The sequence below is a fragment of the Pyrus communis genome, chromosome 9 (genome assembly GCF_041283825.1).
Source record: "Pyrus communis isolate YQ-2024b chromosome 9, ASM4128382v1, whole genome shotgun sequence".
NCBI lineage: Eukaryota > Viridiplantae > Streptophyta > Magnoliopsida > Rosales > Rosaceae > Pyrus > Pyrus communis.
The window spans coordinates 12,676,753-12,698,085 of record NC_142573.1 but is presented as its reverse complement, the minus strand read 5'-3'; the positions used below and the strand labels follow the sequence as shown (position 1 = coordinate 12,698,085).

General features: G+C 37.8%; 3 protein-coding genes and 1 pseudogene across 4 annotated transcripts; all 4 read right to left on the bottom strand.

Annotated features, from left to right (window-relative positions):
• Positions 1-3,277: 3,277 nt before the first annotated feature.
• LOC137740583 (auxin-responsive protein SAUR71-like) lies at positions 3,278-3,831 on the bottom strand. The gene has a single exon (XM_068480422.2). The coding sequence runs from the start codon at positions 3,788-3,790 to the stop codon at positions 3,449-3,451; it is 342 nt and encodes a 113-aa protein (XP_068336523.2). The 5' UTR covers positions 3,791-3,831; the 3' UTR covers positions 3,278-3,448.
• Positions 3,832-9,109: 5,278 nt separating this feature from the next.
• On the bottom strand, positions 9,110-9,631 carry LOC148694277 (uncharacterized). Of its 2 annotated transcripts, XM_088699838.1 has the most exons (2): positions 9,417-9,631; positions 9,110-9,296 (listed from the first exon to the last, which is right to left on the bottom strand). In XM_088699838.1, exons 1-2 carry the CDS (start codon positions 9,629-9,631, stop codon positions 9,110-9,112), a joined length of 402 nt encoding a protein of 133 aa, XP_088555964.1. The 2 variants fall into 2 exon arrangements, with proteins under 2 accessions (XP_088555964.1, XP_088555963.1); XM_088699837.1 differs by having other exon boundaries at positions 9,110-9,631.
• A 5,739-nt stretch (positions 9,632-15,370) lies between these two features.
• Positions 15,371-17,125, bottom strand: LOC137738884 (F-box protein CPR1-like). The gene is made up of 2 exons (XM_088699638.1): positions 17,018-17,125; positions 15,371-16,672 (listed from the first exon to the last, which is right to left on the bottom strand). Exon 2 carries the CDS (start codon positions 16,669-16,671, stop codon positions 15,556-15,558), a length of 1,116 nt encoding a protein of 371 aa, XP_088555764.1. The 5' UTR covers position 16,672; positions 17,018-17,125; the 3' UTR covers positions 15,371-15,555.
• A 3,258-nt stretch (positions 17,126-20,383) lies between these two features.
• Positions 20,384-21,031, bottom strand: LOC148694276 (uncharacterized; annotated as a pseudogene).
• Positions 21,032-21,333: the final 302 nt, after the last annotated feature.

Sequence of the window (21,333 nt, the reverse complement as noted above, 5' to 3'; positions counted from 1 at the left end):
CAGGGCCAGGGCCAGGGCCAGTCTTTCACATGTATGTTCACATCTGCATCGCATGCTCACCTTGGATCCAAGTAGGTGCCAGTCCTGTTGAACAGGTTGCAATAGGCAACTCTGACTCATATGTGACCGTGAATAACGCCATTCTTCACGTGATTGTAGCACTATAGCGTATATCATTGTTACACCAACTCATGTTCATGTCAGAATACCTCTGCATAAACTCGTATGTCAGCATGTGTCGATGAGCATTCATTATGATATGATTGCTATAGCGAGATTATACGATTTATGGACATCATGCACTTATTTACGAAATATTGTCCTGTATTGAATTTTTGAGATTCTGCAGGCTACGGTAGGTATTTTATTACTATGCGTAGTATGTATATTTTGGAAACTATAATTGTTTTACGGTGATGGGTTATAAAGTTTTCAGAAAGGTTTTTATAAACTTTATTTTCAGGTCCACTCATCCTTGTTTTTCACCCCTCAAGGTTTTAGTGGCTGATTTTTCGTGTCGACGAGGATTTATGGCAAACTGTTGTAATGGAAATACTACCAATGGTATAATTCCTCTATTACCCATATTGTACTTTACTTATGCTTTGACATCATGTATGAAATAGGTTAATTCCTGCTCACATGCGCACTCTTACATTTAGGCACTTTTAGGTTTAAATTTCCTCACAATTTCCACATGACTACACTTCATGGCTTCGTCACTTTCGAGGTATCGGCCAACACAGCTCAAATCGGAGTCCTAGTGGACATTACGGGTCTGGGTGCGTCAACAATAGGCAAAAAGTGAAATTAAAAAATTAAAACACATGATAAATAAAAATATCAAGTAATTTAAAAATACCACACACTTTAAAAAAAAATTATAATATTTAATTTACAAGTACGAAAAATGTGAAAAAAAATGTAAACGTTCGTGATCGCATCCTATATCTTTTGAGGATGAGTAAATCGTCATTTCAATTTTTAAAACCATACAAACCCTCATGAATAGTTTTTTTAAGGGAGTTCAAAATAAATAAAATTCAAAATCATTAATGTACAAGTTTGAAAAATGTGAAAGAATATATGAATGCTTGTGATTTTAGGCGATAGTTACATGGTCGTTTAGATTTTTAAAACAATCCAAAACTCATGAATAATATTTTTTATTTGAGTACAAAATTAATAATAATTATTGTAAACTCATGAATAGTATTTTTTATTTGAGTACAAAATTAATAATAATTATTGTAGGAGTGTGAAAAATGTAAAATATACAACCATTTGAAATGAATCAAACACCATAATCCATAAACCTTAGATTTAAATTTAACCTCCGAATGTCATTTACGCTTTATTCTACTTAAAGAATTTTATTTTTTAAGATTTTCATTATTTATTGATTTAAAATATATTTTCTTTAACGGGTAATGGGTTGGGTCATATTACCTGATAATATTAACGGGTCAATTTCGGGTCGGATCATATCATCTGTTTACTTTAATGGATGTTACACGATACGAACACGAAAAACACGACACAAATGCCAGGTATACTACACATGAGCCATTGGTGGATTAGAGCTTTCCTTTTCAGCCCACCACGTCTTGAATTCTCTCTCTCTCTCTCTCTCTCTCTCTCTCTCTCTCTCTCTCTGTTTTTTAGTATCTACACCAAAGGGGTGGGAGAGTGGGCTAAGCCTAACAATGAACTAACCATAATAATGTGGTTCGACACTAAAGGGGTGGGAGAGTGGGTGGGCTAAACCTAATAATGAACTAGCCATAATAATGTAGAAATTTTCCTTTGGTGAGAATCGAACTTCAAATCTCTTACTTACAAATGAAAATGAATACGACTAGACCGTGGTACTAGCTTGAATTCTCTCTCTTATCTTCTCTAACATATCTCAAAGTAGTAAAGAGTTGCTTTCCTATAAGGTCTTCATTTTGAGGACCTATGAGGTCTTTTTTATATGAGATATTAGATTAATCTTACAGTAAATTAAGCTATCAACTTAAATAATTTTTGTTATACGGAAACTAAATTCTAATTGATAAAACAAAACAAAAAAAAAAAAAAAAGGAGGAGAAGATTTTACAACATGTCAAATCTCTTCCATCTGCGAAACCTAGTCTCCTCATTGAATATCTAAGCCCAACAAATCTAGTTGCACAAAACCTTAATAACTTTACACATCAAATTTCATCCAATCTTTTATCAATAATATTCAAACCCAATTAGTTACAAAGCACCCAAAAAATTGAGATTATATGGTTTTAGAGAATGGGATCCCCTTCTTCTTGAACATGTAAACCATTTCTTGATATGAAATTTTCTAACGACGTGAAAAAATTGAAACAAGTCCCTCTCCCTTTTTCATACCGAAAAGGAAAAAATAAAAAAACTCAAAGGAGAGACGGGGAGTGAACGATCGAGAGAGAGAGATGGAGAGAGGAAAGTGAGTGGAGGAGAGAGGCGGTAGGGGAAGAAGACGGAAATTTTTCACAGAGAATTGCTTTTTAATTTAGTCACTTTGCAGAAATATTGTGTTCCACCGTAGTATGAATTATTTAAGTTGATAACTTAATTTACCATAAGATTAATTTGAGGGCTCATATGAAAAAGGTAACTTCCTACCATTGGATGAGTTTTATGGGTTGGAATGAAAAGTTATTTATCTAAGAGCAATGCTAGGAAGACTAAATTTGTAAACTAAATTTGCAAATTAAATGATGTGTCACTAATAAGAAATAAGCGCATTTATCAATGTTTAAGTAATAATCCAATCATCAACTTCTATGTCATTTAATTTACAAAATTTAGTCTACAAATTTAAGCTCTCAATTCACATCTTTTTAGTGAATTTTTTTTAGCCTCCAGTTCTAATATATATTCACCCAATTTTCCAGAGTCCCGTTTCTTTGATTACTCGGTCGTGTGTTTGGAGTGATAGTTGTATCCTTTCTGTTGTTCCGTCTGCCAACTTTGAGAAATGACTTTCCTGTATAACTAGGCTCAAATGGTTCAAGAAAATCAACTTACTTTTGGTCTAGTGGTGTCTTCATTTTGTTAGATCGGAGCCCTTACATTTGACTCACATTGATGGCGAGGATAACATATTGTTGTGATGAATTCATACCTAAATGATGTGGCATACCTTTGTAGTGGGTGTGTTTCCCTGTTGTAAAAATCTTTGTAGACATCATTTTGCTTGTCAAAAGGTAAAGAGAAAAAAAAGGCCATCCGAAAGAATCCTCTGACTATTTATCCCTAAGCTAATTTTCATTTCTTTATTTCACAAACCAGAACAGTAAATTGACACATGAATATTAATCCCCAAGCTAACATTAATTAGCAATGAACATAGATTACTAATAGATAAAACCATTTATCCAAGTTAATAACATCAAACAGTTTTGCTACTGACAAATTAACCCATGACAAGTTAAACTGGTTCAACCTTGTAAATCCTTGCTTTTGACCTCTTGATCATCCAATACTCCTCAAAATCCTGCGCTTCATATGGAATTCTCAAAACAGTGTCATTGCAAAAACCATACTCTTCAGCTGATTTATGTAGCAGCTCCAAGAATTCTGCATGGCGAAGCAACGTAGTATGAACCATGAAACGCTTCGTATCACCATCCACACCAACACAAACAGGCACATACCCTTTTGGTGTTAAAGGAGAAGAGCTTATCAGTATTTTTGCTGCTCGAGCTCCGATTAACTGGCTGTACCTGCTGCTTCTCACCCCCTTTAGGAAATAGCAAAGTACTCTCTTCATACCTGGAATTCTGAATTACAACTTCACCTTTTTTCCATTGGTTTTTTTGGTCGTGATTACTACTCCATTTAACTTCAAATATAATATGGTTCTTGCTACTTCCTAATCCTAGCAGTACAAATTTAAGGCCGTGCGTACTCTGCGTCCTTGCTATCCTATCCTAGTACTATTTACGTCCCCATTAGACGTTGATTAACGATATTTTTGGGGTAATTAACTTGATGATTGCTACATGAATAAGATTTAATTAGTATCAAACAAATTGGTAACTGTTGAAGTACATTGTTCCGTGACTACAAAGTTGAAAATTGATTTAGATATATTTTTATCTTGAATCTGCCAGATTAAAATATCTTATTTATTTGGCATCATGAATTTTACCCACAACTTGTGAATAAGTCAATAAGATGACTAATTAATTCAACCTTGCCGACCCCTCAATCTAAATATTCGAAAGCTCGACTAATAATATTCCTCGGTGCATGTATAATTAACCACAAGGTGCATATGAAACAAACAATCGAGTTGTTTCCTTATTTGTCCATAGTGAAAATTTGACAAACCATTTATAAAACTTCAAACTGTACATCAAAGTTGTTCACAAGACTCGAATTTCAACTTGACTACATAAACAATAGGGTAAAGTACAAAAAACTACCTCAATTATGGGTAGAACGACACTTTCATACCTCATCTTTTAAAATTGACAATTTCATACCTCATCTTACGAATTTATGACAATGTCATACCTTCCGTTAGTTTGTCTGTCATCTATTCCGTTAAGTAGTGACGTGGCTTAAAAAATTAATAAAATATTAAAAACTAGAGTAAAGTACAAAAAACTACCTCAACTATGGGTCGAACGACACTTTCATACCTTATCTTTTAAAATTGATAATGTCATACCTCATCTTACGAATTTGTAACAATGTCATACCTTCCGTCAGTTTGTTTGTCATCTATTCCGTTAAGTAGTGACGTGGCTGAAAAAAATTAATTAAATATTAAAAACTAAAATTATAAGATCATTTAACAATTTTTTTTACATGAGGACCCACCCATTATCCCCCTCACCTTTCTTCCCTTCTCCCGTTTTCCCCCACCCCAAACCAAGATCCCATCCCCACCTGCTCCCATCTTCCCCTAACCCACCCCCCAAACTCATCACCCTCACCCTTCTTCCATATTTCAGTCCCCAATTTTTAATTCACTCAAACAAATCAAATCCCAATTGGAATTTCGCAAATTGGGTGTGCTCTGTTGCTACCCCTTTGACACCTCTGCCTTGTGCATCCATCCTTTTCTTTCTCCCCTGTTCAAATCCCAATTGGAATTTTGCAAACTGGGTGTGCGTTGTGACGATGTGCTCATGTGTCCATGGATTGCTGCATCGCAATAGAGGAATTAAATCAGGAAAGTCGCCGGACTCGCAAATCAAGGCGTGATTATCAACCCGATTCTTCGCTAAAAGCTTGAGCTTGGCCATTGCAGATTGCTTCACGACAAGTGACGGCGATTGGAGGCTGTCGACGCAGATCTTGATAGTCGGTTGAAGATCCTCCAACGAAATGCTCTCGATGATCTCGGTTAAAAAGTTCTCCCTCTGCAAAAACCCCTGGCATGGTTCCAATTCTGGCGCAGCCTCAGATAATTTAGAGGTTAACGCGTTTTCTGGCGACGGCAAGCTTGCAAGCCGTTTTAATTCTCCCGATATGTCGTTGCTGCAAACGGAGAAATCACTGAAGGCTTGGGATAGCTAGAGGTACTCCTCGTCGGAAGACGCAGACTTACTGGCGGAGTTGTGGGTGCGAAGGGCGAGCTTGCCAAGGCGCATGTGGATGACCGAATCGGTTAGGTTCTCGGAGACGAAAAGCTCTCGGCGTGGGTGCAAAGGACGAGGTTTGGTGGTTCCAGGCACGACGAGGGTGAGCGAAGTGGGGATGGGATCTGGGTTTGGGGTAGGGGAAAACGGGAGGAGGGAAGAAAGGTGAGGGGGATAAGGGGTGGGTCTCCATGTAAAAAAAAATTGTTAAATGATTTTATAATTTTAGTTTTTAATACTTAATTAATTTTTTACTATTTTATTAATTTTTTTAGGCCACGTCGCTACTTAACGGAATAGATGACAGACAAACTGACGGAAGGTATGACATTGTCACAAATTTGTAAGATGAGGTATGACATTGTCAATTTTAAAAGATGAGGTATGAAAGCGTCGTTCAACCCGTAGTTTAGGTAGTTTTTTGTACTTTACCCAAAAAAATTGTTAAATGATTTTATAATTTTAGTTTTTAATATTTAATTATTTTTTTTATTTTTTATTAAATTTTTTAAGCCACGTCACTACTTAATGGAATAGATGACAGACAAACTGACGGAAGGTATGACATTGTCACAAAGTCGTAAGATGAGGTATGACATTGTCAATATTAAAAGATGAGGTATGAAAATGTCGTTCGACCCATAGTTGAGGTAGTTTTTTGTACTTTACCCTAAACAATAATCCAAAAGGACTACACGAAAGCGTAACAAAATCTGCACACAAATAACTTCAACTGTATACTTAATTAGGCATCATAAGGTTTGAAAAATATTGTGAGGACAACAAAAATGGCATCTTGATATCATAAGACTGGCAGGCCCAACAACAAAGATCGATGTACAAGAGCTCTTGCTTTAACCAGAAAACACATCAAGCAGCAGAAGGTAACAATACTCAGAGTGGGATACTCTTCATCATCGTAGTACAAATGTGAAGGCACTAATTTTAACTAATAGAGTATTGAAAAAAAAAAGTAACTAGTAAAGTAAAACATCCTAGACATGTAGAAACAAGAAGTTAATTTGAAGAAAACCACATACATATCATGATACAAGCTGAAATGATGATTTCGAATCATTCAACAACGGAAATAGATGATACTTATCATCTAATGATCAAGTAACAAAAACAGAAGGAAGCTAGAACTAGATCATTCTAATGATCAAGTAAACTAATCTTTCATCATGATTAGTTGCACAGCTATACCATAGATGGTATAAACACCCATAGCAAACCAACGTAATTCCAGATTTAGTTTCATGCTTGGATTCAAGATTATATAAACCAGATATGCATTTTAGTTGTTATAATTAAAGAGAAATACCTAATATTACTAGACCGTAGTTTTGATGACAATTGACTTGGTTGTTGATTTTTTTTTTGAGGAAAATTAATAAAAATGGCTTAAAAACTTTGAGTTTTAACAAAAATGACAAAATAAAGGATAAAGTGAAAAGTACCATGATTGATTTTTTAGTGTAAAAATGTGGTTTTTCGTTAAAGTAAACAGTACCGGGAGCTTTTCGTTAAAGTTTATTTTATTTTTTTTATTGGCCTCAACTCATCCCACCTTCTAAAGCCTAAACTCTCAGAGTTAACCGTACATCCCGCAAGTGTCCTCTACTACAGTGGCAGAGGGGAGTGCTGCTCTTGCACCAAGGTGTATATTTGAACCTCGTCAATTTTCTAATCTAACAAATTTATCTTTTTTAAAAAAAATAAATAAAAACCGTAGAGCCAACGAACTTCCAAAGGTCCTAAAAAGATATTAAGCTAGGGATCGACCCGTTTCCCAACTTGATCGTTGAGTGAGCTTGAATGACACGTCATGCTCTTGAGTTTGACTATTGGTGTTGTGTGGTGGTGGTGTGGTTGATCATAGTGACGAAAAGAAATAAGTTTGGGATAATTTTTTTTTAGTAATAGGCTCACTTTGTAATAAAGTAAAAATGTTACTATACTCATCCTATTGTCTTATTATTACATTCATCTTTTTATGAAAGTTTTAATGATAAGTTTATTTTATTACAAAATTACGTAGAAGGACATAAGCAAAATGTAAAGAAAGTGTTTTTGTTTGGGAATTGAAATGACGTAGGCAGCCCCGCCTTTCATTGATCTCTCTTCGACGCACCACCGTTTCTCAAAACCTAAGTCAAAACCAATTGAAGGACCCAAGATTTAAGTTGTTGCTTCCTCACGGTGTTTGAAACTCATGTCACATGCATCTAATATTGAAGACAACTTCGATTGAACAAAGTTGTTATGCAATTCTTTATTGAATTTTTAGTGAACGGAATAGTTGGTGGATTCAAGAAAAAAAAACAATATTAGATTATTAAGGCTATTTTAGGAATAATAGTGGGTGTAAAAATAACTTTGTTCTTTTTTTTTTACTTTAGTTGGGAGTAGAAAGTAACTCTAAAATAATTTGTGCCCTATTCAAAAATTTTTAGTTGAATTTGATACTTTTCCTATTTTTAGTTGAGCTTGATACATTTTCATACAACATCTACTTGGTATTTAGGATAATGTTAGAAAGACTAAATTTTTAAACTAAATTTACAAATCAAATAATATGTCATCAATAAAAAATAAGCACGTTAATCAACACTTAAGTAATAATCCACTTACCCTAGTATGTAATACGAAAAAAATTCATTAGTTAATGATTAAGACAAAAAGAGAAAAGACTTAATTGGTTTAATAGTTCCCATGGTGATAGGGTAGTTGGAAGATAGCCCTTACGGTAAACAAACTAGGATTTAAACCCATGTGTTGAAGTCTATTAGGATTTAGGCCCAAAATTGAAAATTTTGTCAACTCTCTATTAATTGTTAGCATACGAGGCTCACATGATAAAGTTAGCTTCATATGTAAGCCCCACGTGCTAACAATTAATAGAGAGTTCCGTTTTAGCCTAATGTGTGTGGCTCACGTACTAATAATTAATGAAGAGTTTACGGAGTTTTTAATTTCGGACCTAAATTCTAACAAACTTCGCTACAGAGGCTTAAATCCAAGTTCTTTTACCACATATGTTATCTTCTAATTACTCTATCACCATAGACTAATAAATCAATTAGGCCAAGAGATAATAACTTCAGAATAATTAACAATTCTCTCTAAATTTTCTTTCAATAAATCTTTTCATTATTCGCTATCATCAATGCATATTACTGCTCACCTACAATAATCATAATAAAAAATAGAATGAAAAAAAAAAAAAAAACTATATGCCGCTGGGGCAGTAATGTAGATATTAGAACAAAGGCTTGTTTATTTCTTTTTGAGTGATAGAACAAACATATTTTTACAAGGGGTTAACTGTCGAGCAGTGTTTTACACTTCAATGGGCTGCAATTCCAAATCAATTTGACATGCATACGCTCCGCTTTGATTTGAAGTGGAGGGGGAATGACCCCTTGGTATGGGATCTGCTCTTGTAAACCGATAGGCTACCAATATTATAGTTGTACTTATAGCTTGATTGTCCTTTACATGACCAAGGCTCCAGCAGCCAAAACCCCAACGGCCAGAGATCCGGCGATGGCAAATCTATTCACAACGGCACCGCCAGGGGCGGGTGCAGGAGCCTCTCCATTGACTGAAGAGGGAGAAATCTCCGGAGATAGTACAGGGGTAGATGAGGGAGGAGAAGGTGGAGAGTCGGTGATGGGGGCTGTAGAAGGAGCATTTTCTGATGATGTGCTGGATGAGTAGGGAGCGGTTGTTGGTGGAGTGCTCGACGGAGAAGGAGTGGCAGCAGGTGGAGAAGGAGCATTTGCTGGTGAAGTGCTGGATGAAGAGGGGGAGGTTGTTGGTGTTGTGCTCGATGGAGAAGGAGATGCAGCAGGTGGGGTGGTCAATGGAGAGGGAGAAGATGCAGCCTTAGGTGGACTGCTCAATGGAGTCACCGCAGGGGACTTGGATGGTGATGATGTATGGGATTGTGCCCCTGTTGAGGCCACCAAAAGAGCAGCCATTAGAACCATAGCAACGCTGGTGAAGCGTGCCATTGTAGGGAGAGAACCTTATTAGGGTTTAAGAGAGAGAAGTTTTCCGGGGTTGGGAGGCAGAGAGGTGAAGGATGTGTTAAGGAGAGGTGAGAGTCGGTTTTTATAGAAGAACATTTAGAAAACTTCGGTTAAAACGGATCTTTGTTGGTTGTCTGTACAATGTCAATTCTTCGACCTCGTGTAAAGGAATGTTGGTTATAAATTGTGGAGAAAAACTGTGCTGTCTTCTTGAAGATACGCTGGGTGGTTTTTCCATCTTTTTTTATCATGTGATAACCAACTGTGATAGGGTAATTTCAATATAATTAAAAAAAAACCCTAAAATTAGCCTTAGCATTGTCGCTTCTTTTTTGTCAATTTCAATTTCATAATTAAGAAGTTATATAATTGTTGACCTTAAAAACTACTAAGCCTACGTGGCGCACAGATCAAGTAACTAGTGAGCTAACTACGTCATTTGGTTATGTGCGAGGCGTGCCAACTCGACGACCAAGCTTGATCGGGGAGTAAAATGTGTTGATGTTGCATTGAGCGCGCTGCTGACTTTTTGATCTTGCGATTGCGGCCGAGGAAGGAACATGCCTCGGCCTTCGGGTTCTAAAGCCTGAAGACAAGGCTGCTAATCTTGCAAAGTTCACGGATCGTCGGTACTAGATTCGGTCACGGTGATTATATTCGTAAGAGTATAAGCACGTCGAACTGGTATCAGACTATATGGACACAAATACTCGAAAAAGATGTATGTCTTGATGATAAATGTGGTTTGGCCGTAGGAATGCCGAACTCTAAAACTAACTTGTAATATCCAATCATAAAACAACTCGGCGTTCAACGTGTCGAGCCTAGTAAACTGTAACACCTCACTTTACTGAGAAGGCTGATGAGATGACCTCTGTCAATAAGGACTCGAAAACCCTTCTTGACCGAGACTTGGATAATTAACCAGTCGGCCTCGAAGCAGTGCTGTTTATCCAAACTGAAGGTGCTTCTTGATCGGCTGATTCTACGACTCCAGTGCTGTTTATCCAAACTGAAGATGTTAGCCTTCACAATGCTGTTTATCTAAACTGACGATGTGTCAGCGGGAAAAGAAAATAAAAATGTCAAGGTGTTTGAGAGGTTACGCAGGGCAGTTTGTGTGTTGAATTGAAGGGCGCTTGAATGATGCACTCCCTCCTCTATTTATAGTAGCAAATTCGTTCACAACCGAGCTATAATCATACTCGGATTAGAACTCCTCATCCTAATCTGACTCGGTCTTGGCCAATCCTAATCCCACTATGACTTTGAACCAAGCTCTTTTATTAAACCAGATTCATCCTTAACACTTAGTGCATTAGCCTCAATACACCTCGTCGTACTAGGTTTCGAGTATTTCATCTTTATCCGAACTAACCCTCCTCGAAATATAATTTGGTGATCCTAACTAGACGGCCCATGACGACTAACAAAGGCCCATAACAAAATTCCAGATGAAGGTCATTGGGCCGAGAGTGACTCTAAGGTTGGCCCAAATTATCATTTTGGGCCCAAACATTGCCCCCTCACTTCTGAGGTCTTCGGCCTATAATTCCTAGTTGATCCTCGGCCTTGAAGAAGCGACATACACCCTTAGCATATTCTTGAAGGACACTAAAAATCTTTGAATATTTCAACAACTCAGGTGCATTTATGAGGCATGATTGCACAATCTAAATCCTGTTAGATTCTCTGCCACGTGACATCTTTTTAATACGTTTGTCTTTCAATGATGACATCTGAAACTTGCGGATACCAAAACGTCTCGTGACCATCAAAACTTGCAGTCACACACAATCGTGTCACCTCAAGCTGCGAGCTTTTCGGCCTTTTCATATGGGTTCTTGAGTAGAAATATTTGCCATGATTACAAACTTTTCGGTCGGATTTACTTGTCATTTTCAAAATCGAATTGTAGAGTTCCCTTCTTAACACCTATAAATACTCAGTTCATCCTCACTCGTTTTTTCCTTATGCTTACAAATCTTCAAAAAAACTTCTTAATTCCAAAACCTCCTACCATTTGCTTCCAACCCAGAAAACAATCCTTCAAAACCTAGAAAACCCCCAAGCTTTCATCAATGGCTGCCAACACCTTTATCACTAAGCTTACTGAGGAGTGCAACAAAGGCCGATATATTATCGATCAAAACGCCATTAAAGTGATCCGTTCCGCAGATGACTTGAGTGCCTTCCACCGGACTTTGAGGTCCATTTTCAAGGACATCATCCCAGAAACCATCACCCATATGCTGAATGACCATTGCAAACCCTTGCTCCAAGGTTATGACTGGCTGTAGTGGGAATCAGCCAGACCTCAAGGAGCTTGGCCCTCGACCATAGCGACCTGGGCTGCTTGGGTCACTCGAATGAAACCACACTATGGTGGCGAGTGGAAAACCCTCGGTATCTTTGATGACATTAAGCTCTTGACCTTTGAAATCGCTATGGACCGAGAGCTCCTGATGGCTGCCCTGAGCTTTGGTGCCCGACTATCAACACCATGATCCTTCTTCTCAGCCCAGCAGTCCAACTGTGTTGGACATCATGGCCATACTTGGCACCTTTCATTTCAGCCTTCCAATCGACCCTGCTCTCTCCGGGTACGAGTTTGACTTGGACTTGAAGGTAGTCTTCGACGAGCGGGCCGTCGAAGTTTTGTTGAAGAAGAATAAGAGGCTGTCGAAATAAGAAGTGCGAAAATTACACAAGAATTTCTTCAACTACAACACTTTGATCACTTACTTCGCTGGTTCGGAAGGAGAAGCTCTAAAGAATGGAGAGCACGAAGCATTCCTATTTTACTAGTACAATAAGTTCATCTTCTGTACCAAGTCCAATAAATGCTTGGCCGAAAAAATGCAGTGGCTGAAGCCTTAGCCAGTGGTCATGTCTTAGCCTTTAGCCTGGTCGTCTTTACTAACCTCAATGGATGCTTGGCCGAGGCTTCTGTTAGAAAAATTGACCCGCACCAGAATGGCCTACTCTGGGTTTTCCAACTCTGGCTGCAAGTCTACTTCCCAACACTGAGGCCAGAAATCCCAAGCTTTATTTCTTCCGAAGCAATGGGTCTACAATTGGCCTCGCACCCCTTTCCTGCTCACTCGGTCAAAGGAATCTTTAAGTATTTCTTTGGCCTCGAAGATCTTTCAGATGACAAATTCCTGGTCTGCCACCACCAGAAATACCCATCATCCATCACACTCCCAACCTCGGCTTGGGAGGAAGCAGAAGAGGCCAACCTTCGATGGTCCTGGGGGTCCTTCACCTTATTTCACAATCTTTCTTTTGGTTATGACACTTGGCCGGCTAGTTGGGAAGTTTATCATCCTAACTTCCTGGCTTGTCAACTAGGTTTCCTTTTGGGCTATCCTTTACCACTCCTTACTTCCTGTTCTCTCTTGAGTCGAGAACGCTTCTCTGGCTCATAAGAAAGGGAGTGCGACGAAGCCGAGAAGGAGTTCTAAAAGCGATGCCTAAAATTCTGACTTTAGCTGAACACCCCAGAAACCCACTATACTAGCACCTTTGTCGATTGGTGGGATACTTATACGAAGGATTTCTTCGGTGATTCGGCTAAGGAAATTTTGAAGAAGCTCTTTGGCGAACGACCTCAAAAGATTCTCGCCCCAAAATCCAAAGAAACGGCCCAAGGTACACATCTCTTTGTTTCCTTGTCACCCCTTAGCCTTGGTTATTTCAAGTTTGTTCTAACTCAAACTTAGTTTTTCCAGGTGGTCGGTTAATGAAACGAGTCGATGTGATCGCAATGGCCACGATTAAGAAGAAACATCACCATCCTCCTAAGAAGGCCGCGACCGTTGCACCTCCCTCAACCGGACCAACTCTAGCAGCAGCCCTTGCCGCTCTGACCAGACTGAGTAAACGGCCTTACCCAGAGGTCGAAACGATTGACGTCGTTGCCTGGCCCTATAAGAGTATAAAAAAGAAGGCAAAGAAGGGAGAGCGGGAGATACACGTTATTTGAAGTCAAACCACAAGAACAACTACTCCCAGTGTCCCTCTCCCCTCTCCTGTCGGGAATGCCGCAAAACCCTCCAACAAATCTGGCGACTGAAGTTAGCAAAGCATGAAGCTGAGATAACAGGGATGCAATTAGAATGTCTAGTGCTTTGGTGATATGTTGAACAATAATCACTGCTGGTGTGCTGATGTAAAAAAAATATTCTCATTGTCTTTAGTAATTATATTCATTTGCAAACATTCATTCCTTTTCTGATTTTTTACTTCCAGTGAAAGTCATGCTTTGAAATTTTTACTGGTGAGATTGTTGTTTCGTGAAACTAATGAACTAATCCGCTGAGATCTGATTAGTTTGGTACTTTGCTGTTGATAATCAGATCATAGAGATGCTGACAAAATATAAAAAGAAATTCAAAACATTTGAAAGCATAAAAACTGAAGTCTAAAATTCAAATCATTCTGATTCTTGAATCGTAGCTCACAGCTGCAAATATGCAATTCATGAAGCTATTCATTTTGTTTTCAAATGGTTTGAAACCGAGCCAAAAACGTTTGAAACTGAACCGAACAAAACCAATTGGTTTGGTTTCATTTTGGTTTTAGCTTCAAAAACCGTACCCAACCGAACCGCAAAAACTTTTAGTTTCGATTTCGATTTCACTCAAAACCGGGGTTTGGTGCTCAACCCTAAATTCGTTTCTCTTCGAGATAATGGGAGCTGGAATTTTGATTTAATTGAACAAAAATTTTGGCATTTTGAAACGGCTTCTATGTTGTCCATCCCGTTACCAGACTCATCCATTTCAAATAAATTTATATGTTAATAATCTCACTTGTTTCCTGTGTAGCAAAACCAACAAAGACGATTAAGTTTTCCTCAAAGTAATAAATTCAGTAACCAGCAAGGGTCGTGTAACTCCCTGCAACCCATGTCATGTCATTTCATGAGTTCAACTCCTCCCTCCTCCGATATAGCTCGTGTTGAAAAAGAAAACTACCAAAGTTTTCAAATAATAATGTTCTTGTAAAACCCACAAGTCAGCATGTTTATTCTTACCACCACCTTCTAAATAGACTTGAAGCAGGCAAACTCATTCATTGGCAATTCTACCAATGAACAACCTTCAATGGAAAATAGTATGGAAATCATTGGCTTAAAGACAACCATTTTTTCAAATAAAGGGGGCAGAATTTGGGACTAACTCGAACTAAACAAGCAATAAAACAGAATTTAGGACTTGAGAACCAAATTTTTTGTACTATTGGCACAGGACACCACAATGGCGGTGTACTTGTTCTATGGAAGTCTTCTGCCAAGGTTGAAGACTAACTTATTAAAGTTATCAAACAAGAGAAATGCTAAGAAACTTTCAAAAGTGGAACCCTCCATAAGACTCAAAAGTGGGACTCTACATAAACTCTTTGTCATCTTGTGTTTTTAGCACAATGTTTTTTAATATTGACACGGGAACTAACGTTAAACTAAGAGATAAGAGTCTCAATTTGAGAGAGCTCCTTAGCATGTCTCTATCAAATAATACAGTATAACTAAACTTTCAACGTAAATACATCAAATTGCGAGAATCCCCAAATTCTATAAAACACCATCAGGGAGAAAAAAATAAATCAATCCTCTGCGACATCTCTGCACTCCATACACTGAATAACAAAAAGGATGCAACTTTAAAGCAACAAATCCTGTAAAGAAAACACATTAAGCAAAAGAAGTGTATTGGATAAAGAAACACCCATTTATCATATCATAAAGAGTACTGAGTTTGTCACGAGATCAACCCGGACATAAGTTTCTCCAACACATCTAAGTAGAAGCAAAACCAAAAACTAAAAAACTGAAAACCAACATTACAGTACAGAACATTGGGTGGAAATCAGTTAAACATAATGTTCTAAGAAGTTCCCTGCTAATCCTTGAGTAAGACTAGACTCTCGACGTAAGTATAAGCATGAAAGTCATTAAAGCGATCTAATGCCAGCGTAACTCTAGTTTCAGTAACCATCCTGGCTTCAAGATCAATTGAAGTCATATAGTTCTTACCATCTGCACAAGGCCACCCCACAAGGAGTTTGTTATTCATTCTAAAGCTCAGTGGGTAAATACTCTTCCGTTGAGGAATAAGAACAACATCCAGTGCCTTAAAAGCCTGTTCTTTGAGAGCCCATATGCCAATGAGGTCCGGTCCCCTACGTTTATTGGATTGCAACAAGCAAACTGACCCCTTGTACTCTGCAATTAATTCCTTGTAATTATCAAGCCCGGAATTTATTCCACGTAGAACTACATCTGGTAGCCGGAATTCTTCAAATACCTCACTCCCGGTATCAAAAGACACAAAACAAAAGGTACCATTCTGCTTTTGCATAATCCAGTACGCTACTCCATTACAAACTGCATTTCCAGACTGCCAAGCCATGGTCTTTACCAATGGATTATCAACCCTCTTCCAAGATTTTGTGCTCAAGCTATAAACCTCCAGTTCACTGCAAAGCTTCCCTCCATTAAAGGAGACCATCCTTACCACCTTGTAGTCGTTAAGCCCTGGGTGGAACCCAAATGAAACAGTGACACATACATCAGAGTGCCTGCTCAGAGTGCTGGTCGGAGGAAGGACCACATGTTTCCGAATTGACAGGTTGCATAGGTATATAGAAGTATCCAAATCCCCTAGTTCATATGACAGACAAACTAAGCCATCAACCGAACCATGTACGTCAATTTTGTACCCAGACAAGGGATGCTTAATCTTCAAGTACGGCTCCATCGTCTCATTAGACAAAAGAGTGTAACTTATCTTGGGTTTGCTCGTACTTTCGTAGAGAGCAATTACAAAAGAATGGGCATGGTTTGTTACATTCCTATGAAGATGTTTTCCAATAAACCTCGAACTTTGAATCAAATCACTCCATAACTTGCATACACACGTAAACCGAACAAGGGATTTTACTGGTAATCTTACTAGAATGTTGACCAAGATCTCTTCAGGAAGGTACTCGGAAAAAGTGCAGCCTTCGTCACTCATCCTGACAAAAAAGTTAAGGAAACCAATCAAGACACAGCTGTGCAATCAAATGAAACAGAGCCATCACGGTTTTCGGGCAATTTGTAAGTTGAAAAAGAAGTTTGGTTTCACTTTTGGAAAGAACTTTCCAACAAAATTATATTCGTCTGTTTCAAGCATTCAAGTCTAAATTCACAAAACCACCTTCAATATTATTACGACATACTGCATGAACAACCAAAATTCAACGCACCTTGAATGTAAGTCATAAATTATAATAATTCTTCCTCTGTGGAGAAGAAAACGTAAACAACCAAAGCTAAACAAGGAAAACCCTGAAATTTGAGAAAAAGGAAAGCACCCCTACCTGAGGGCTGAGGAGCGTCGAAGTTCGACTTCCAAGTTCCAACTGCCGCGCGGTAGAAAAGTTTTGGAGAGGAACTTCAAAGTTTGAGTTCCAAGATCCCTAGGGCACATAAAATATATGCGGGGGAGGGGAGAGAAGAACAGCAATACCCTCGTTAGTATTTATTCACAACCGTTGGATGAGATCCAAGGGTCGTAAGGTAACAATATTCAATTGTAGCGTGCTTCACAATCCAAGTTCCAAATCCAGTCCGATCACAACTTAATTTCTTCTTCAAAAAAAAAAAAATAAAAAAAAATAAATTTAATCGATATGGAAAGATATTGAATTGTTTTTTTTTTTACTTCAGAATCCGAGTCATCGTATCAGAAGTTCAAATCTAATGTAACCTGTGTAAACATAGATAATGATTGTTCTAGTGCTTTTTACAGGAGTTTATCATATATAGCTAAAATTTACACTTAAATTTTATAAATGTCAATTTTAATAAAAACTATCAAATGTATTCAAAATTTTTCTAAAATAGACCTTAATACTCTCGAAGTTATTAACAAATCTAACCCTAAATCCAAACACTGTTAGATAAAATTATGACAATTCCACCTGTTTATGAATGAACCTGAATTCATTTCCAAGAAAACTTGGTATTGTCATCTCACGGTCTCATCCACACCTCCCAATCAATAAGAATGCTCTTTTGGTTTTTTTTTTTTTTTTTCATTTTGGTGTTGCAATAAAAATTGAAATTTGTTTGTTTACATGCAATTGTGATGGGCTTTTGCCAAAAAGTAGAGCTTCTTATGATCGGTGAACAGATGGTAACATGTTGTCGTTGCTCCCAATTAGCCAGACCCTCCTTCAACTTTGCCAATATATTTTCTTTTGATTTGTTAGGTTTTCAAGGCATACCGAATGTATAAGAACAAAAATTAATTATTATTTTAATTTTTTTTTAATTGAACATTTCAAAACAATATGAAGGAGAAGGATAAGCAGAGGTCAGAAGGGAAGAGGGTTGCAGCGCTGGATGTAGACTTGATAATTTCTTACATGATTCGTTAATACGATACGTAAACAACATAAAAATAATATATTTCGAATTAACGCGATAACTAATCGAATCATTATCGGATCACACGATAATAATTCGTTAATAACATGCATCATAAAAGACCTAGAACACCCGGTTATCATTTCCCATTTCTTCTTTTAAGCTTCGAACCCTCAGCTGCTTCTCTAAATATATATATATAAAGCCGCGGTCTCATGTCTTTCCTTTATCTGTAACCAAAAGCCAAAACCATCTCTACCTAGCTTTCTAGTCATTCCAAAATCTTCCAATGGTCCTAGATTTATCGAAGCTCCAATCTGTCTAATCAATGTCCCAGTGCACACCAAGGTAAATATCTCTTTTTTCTTACGGATTTCATGACCAGAAGTTGTATGAACTCCATTCTGAACTTGAGGCACATGGGCCCATTGATATGACGAAATTGTCTGATCTGATATTTGTGTATACCGTGCTTGCAGGTTCAACCCAGAATGGACGCAGAGGCCCAAAAATTCATAGATCCACCCCCAAACCTAGTCTCGATCCATATCCATCGATCTGCATCTAAGCTTTCTGTCTTCAGCCAAAACAAGATAGAGCTCGCTGCCATCAATCACTGCCCACATTCAAGCCGTCCTTGCTGGAAATTTGTCATAGTCTCAGGTTGGCTCCCAAATCAGAAATCCAGTACTCAGAGCCGACACCCACAAGGTAAAACTCCACTCCATCGTCCTACGATTTCGTCCCCAGAGCATAGATTAGGTAAAAATGTATGCCAGGATTTCGCATGCATGCTTGCTCTCTGTGCAGGAGTCCGGAAAGTGACGGTGATAGCAAAGATGAACAACATGAAGCACAACAAACTGGAAATCCGGTGGACAAGAAACCGGTAGATTTCACGAGATCCTCAGGTTCAGAACTAAAAAGGTATAAACATGCTCCCATCACTGTATTGGCTGGAATTTCTTCATAGCATTTGGATGATGGCTCACATGAAACTCTGATAATTGTCTATAGTTTGCCTCTGTGAGTTTTGTCCGTGCATGCATCCATGGATCTAATTTTATTCTTCAGTATACACATGCCATGCATTTGCTGTGGTTGCATGCCTCCAATAGAAGAATGTTGAGCAAAAACGAACGTTGCATGATTCTGGATCCCTGGCCTGGATGGATAAATGTATGTGTTCACCTCTGTGCTGTCTGGATTCCCCACCCCCAAACTTGTATGTAATAAAGATTTTTAATTAAATGCGAGAGTGAGTGAAAGGGGCTCCAAGCGGTGCAGAGGTCTTCCCAGCAACCTCACCTTAAGCATTCTTGAACTCATGTGCTTGTTTAATTTTCTGCACTTTCCATTAAGGGTAATGCTATTCATACCATGTTTTAATACTATATTTCTATACCATCTTAGATGACATTTGATGTGGATAGTCACAATCATCATTTAATTAACTAGTTTTTCTTAATTATTAGTTTATTAAATGATGAACTAAATTTAAAAATCTGATTAATTCAAATGATGTGGTTGTCCACATCAAATGTCACCTAAGATGGTATGAAAATGTGGTACAAAAACATGGTATGAATAACGTTACTCTTCCGTTAATGATGAATTCTCTGATGAATGTGGATGAATAATGGAAGTGTTGACTTGAATGTATGAATATTGCTGAATGCATGATTCAGTTGAATGGTGTGCTTAGTGGGCATTGAGGGTCGTTCAAATCCAAATGCATCCTGCAAATCACACAATAAAAATCTAATTAGAATAAAACCCAAAATAAAATACTGATTAACTAAAAAAAATTTGCTGTTTTTGTGTTTTTCGATTCTTTTTTATTTTATTTTAGTTTTTTGTAATTAAAATAAAACCCAGAAAATAAAATAAACAAATATAAAAAGAAAAGAGTTAGAAAAATTGGGTTGTCTCTCAATAAGAGCTTCAGTTAACATCTATAGCTAGATGAATTGGAATGAGGTTTGTGATCACGTCACTTGTTCCCTTAGAATCAACCACTCCTTGATAGCATAATACAACGATTGTAGGTACAGAATGAGTTGATGTTTATCAGTGGTTGAATTCTTCATATTTTCCCTTCTATATGAATGAATCTTTGTGATCAAATAGGGTCCCCTCCATCGATGTTTGTGTTTCCCTTGAATTGACTTCAATCTTGTATTTAATACCCATAATTTTTGCATTGGTCGAATTGCGTGATGGAGATTTGGGCTGCCATTAAACTTTTTCTTCACTCCCACGTAGAATTTAGCTCGCTTGTAGGAGACTTTCTGGATTTCCTCAAGTTTGATTGGCTATGCATGTGCATTGTCATGTGATTTTCCATATTTTGATTTGTTGTGCACAATCCTGTCCAACCCATCAGTTGCAATGCAATCCTGCAGCTTATGTGGGAACCGTTCTTGTGGCACATAAACGTGGTTAGTACTAGGTTCTGGGAAGATTTCAAGATCATCATGTGCTGCTTCCTCCTTTGGGTGTAAGCAAGCGGCAGATTTCTCCTCAGCTTCCGCATCAATCTCCCCTTCATCATCAAAAATTTTCTCACGGTTTAATGCTTGAATTTGAAACCCTTGATTGGTTATTTCAATGTACAACTCAATCGATTTCAACAATTTAGAGAGTTTGTCCTCCACCAAAAGTTCTTGTCGCACATTAGACTGCTCAAAATAGTGCTCAAGATGTTTTTTCAAGCTTGGAGTGTAGAACTCTAAATAGGGATTGTTCCAACTCTTTTTCTAATCGTTTCTCATATTGGTATGCTCTTGGACAAACTCTGGAAAATATTCCCTTTTGGGACACAGCAAAATATTATGGGTCTTCAAACAGCAAAGTGCACAAATTGTAGGCTTAAATCCATAAAAACCCCATTATGCAGATTTGACCCATAAAGGCAGTCCTCCAGGTTGTATATTGAATTCAGAAGGAGGTACAAATTTCATTGCTGCACAAATTGTAACCTAAAAAAAATTAAATTAAATCAAGTAAATAAAAAGATATATACAAAAATAAAAAGAGTCAATTCTGAAAGGTGCAAGAAGATGACAGAGTTAGTTCTGAAAGGTGTCTTTGTCGGGCCTTAGGTGTAGGCCATGAAGCTCGCAATCAAAACTAACTAAGTGATGAGGCATACCATTGCCATCTCTGTATGGTAGATGTAGAATGAGCGTATTTAAGCCGATTACTTGCGCCCCAAGTTATTCTGACTTTTTATTATCAAAGGATCGTCATGGATGGGTTAAGT

What these genes read in the sequence shown, in the direction of transcription:
- LOC148694277 (XM_088699837.1), bottom strand. Translation starts at nt 9,631, where the DNA reads ATGGCACGCTTCACCAGCGTTGCTATGGTTCTAATGGCTGCTCTTTTG.
- LOC137738884 (XM_088699638.1), bottom strand. Translation starts at nt 16,671, where the DNA reads ATGAGTGACGAAGGCTGCACTTTTTCCGAGTACCTTCCTGAAGAGATC.
- LOC137740583 (XM_068480422.2), bottom strand. Translation starts at nt 3,790, where the DNA reads ATGAAGAGAGTACTTTGCTATTTCCTAAAGGGGGTGAGAAGCAGCAGG.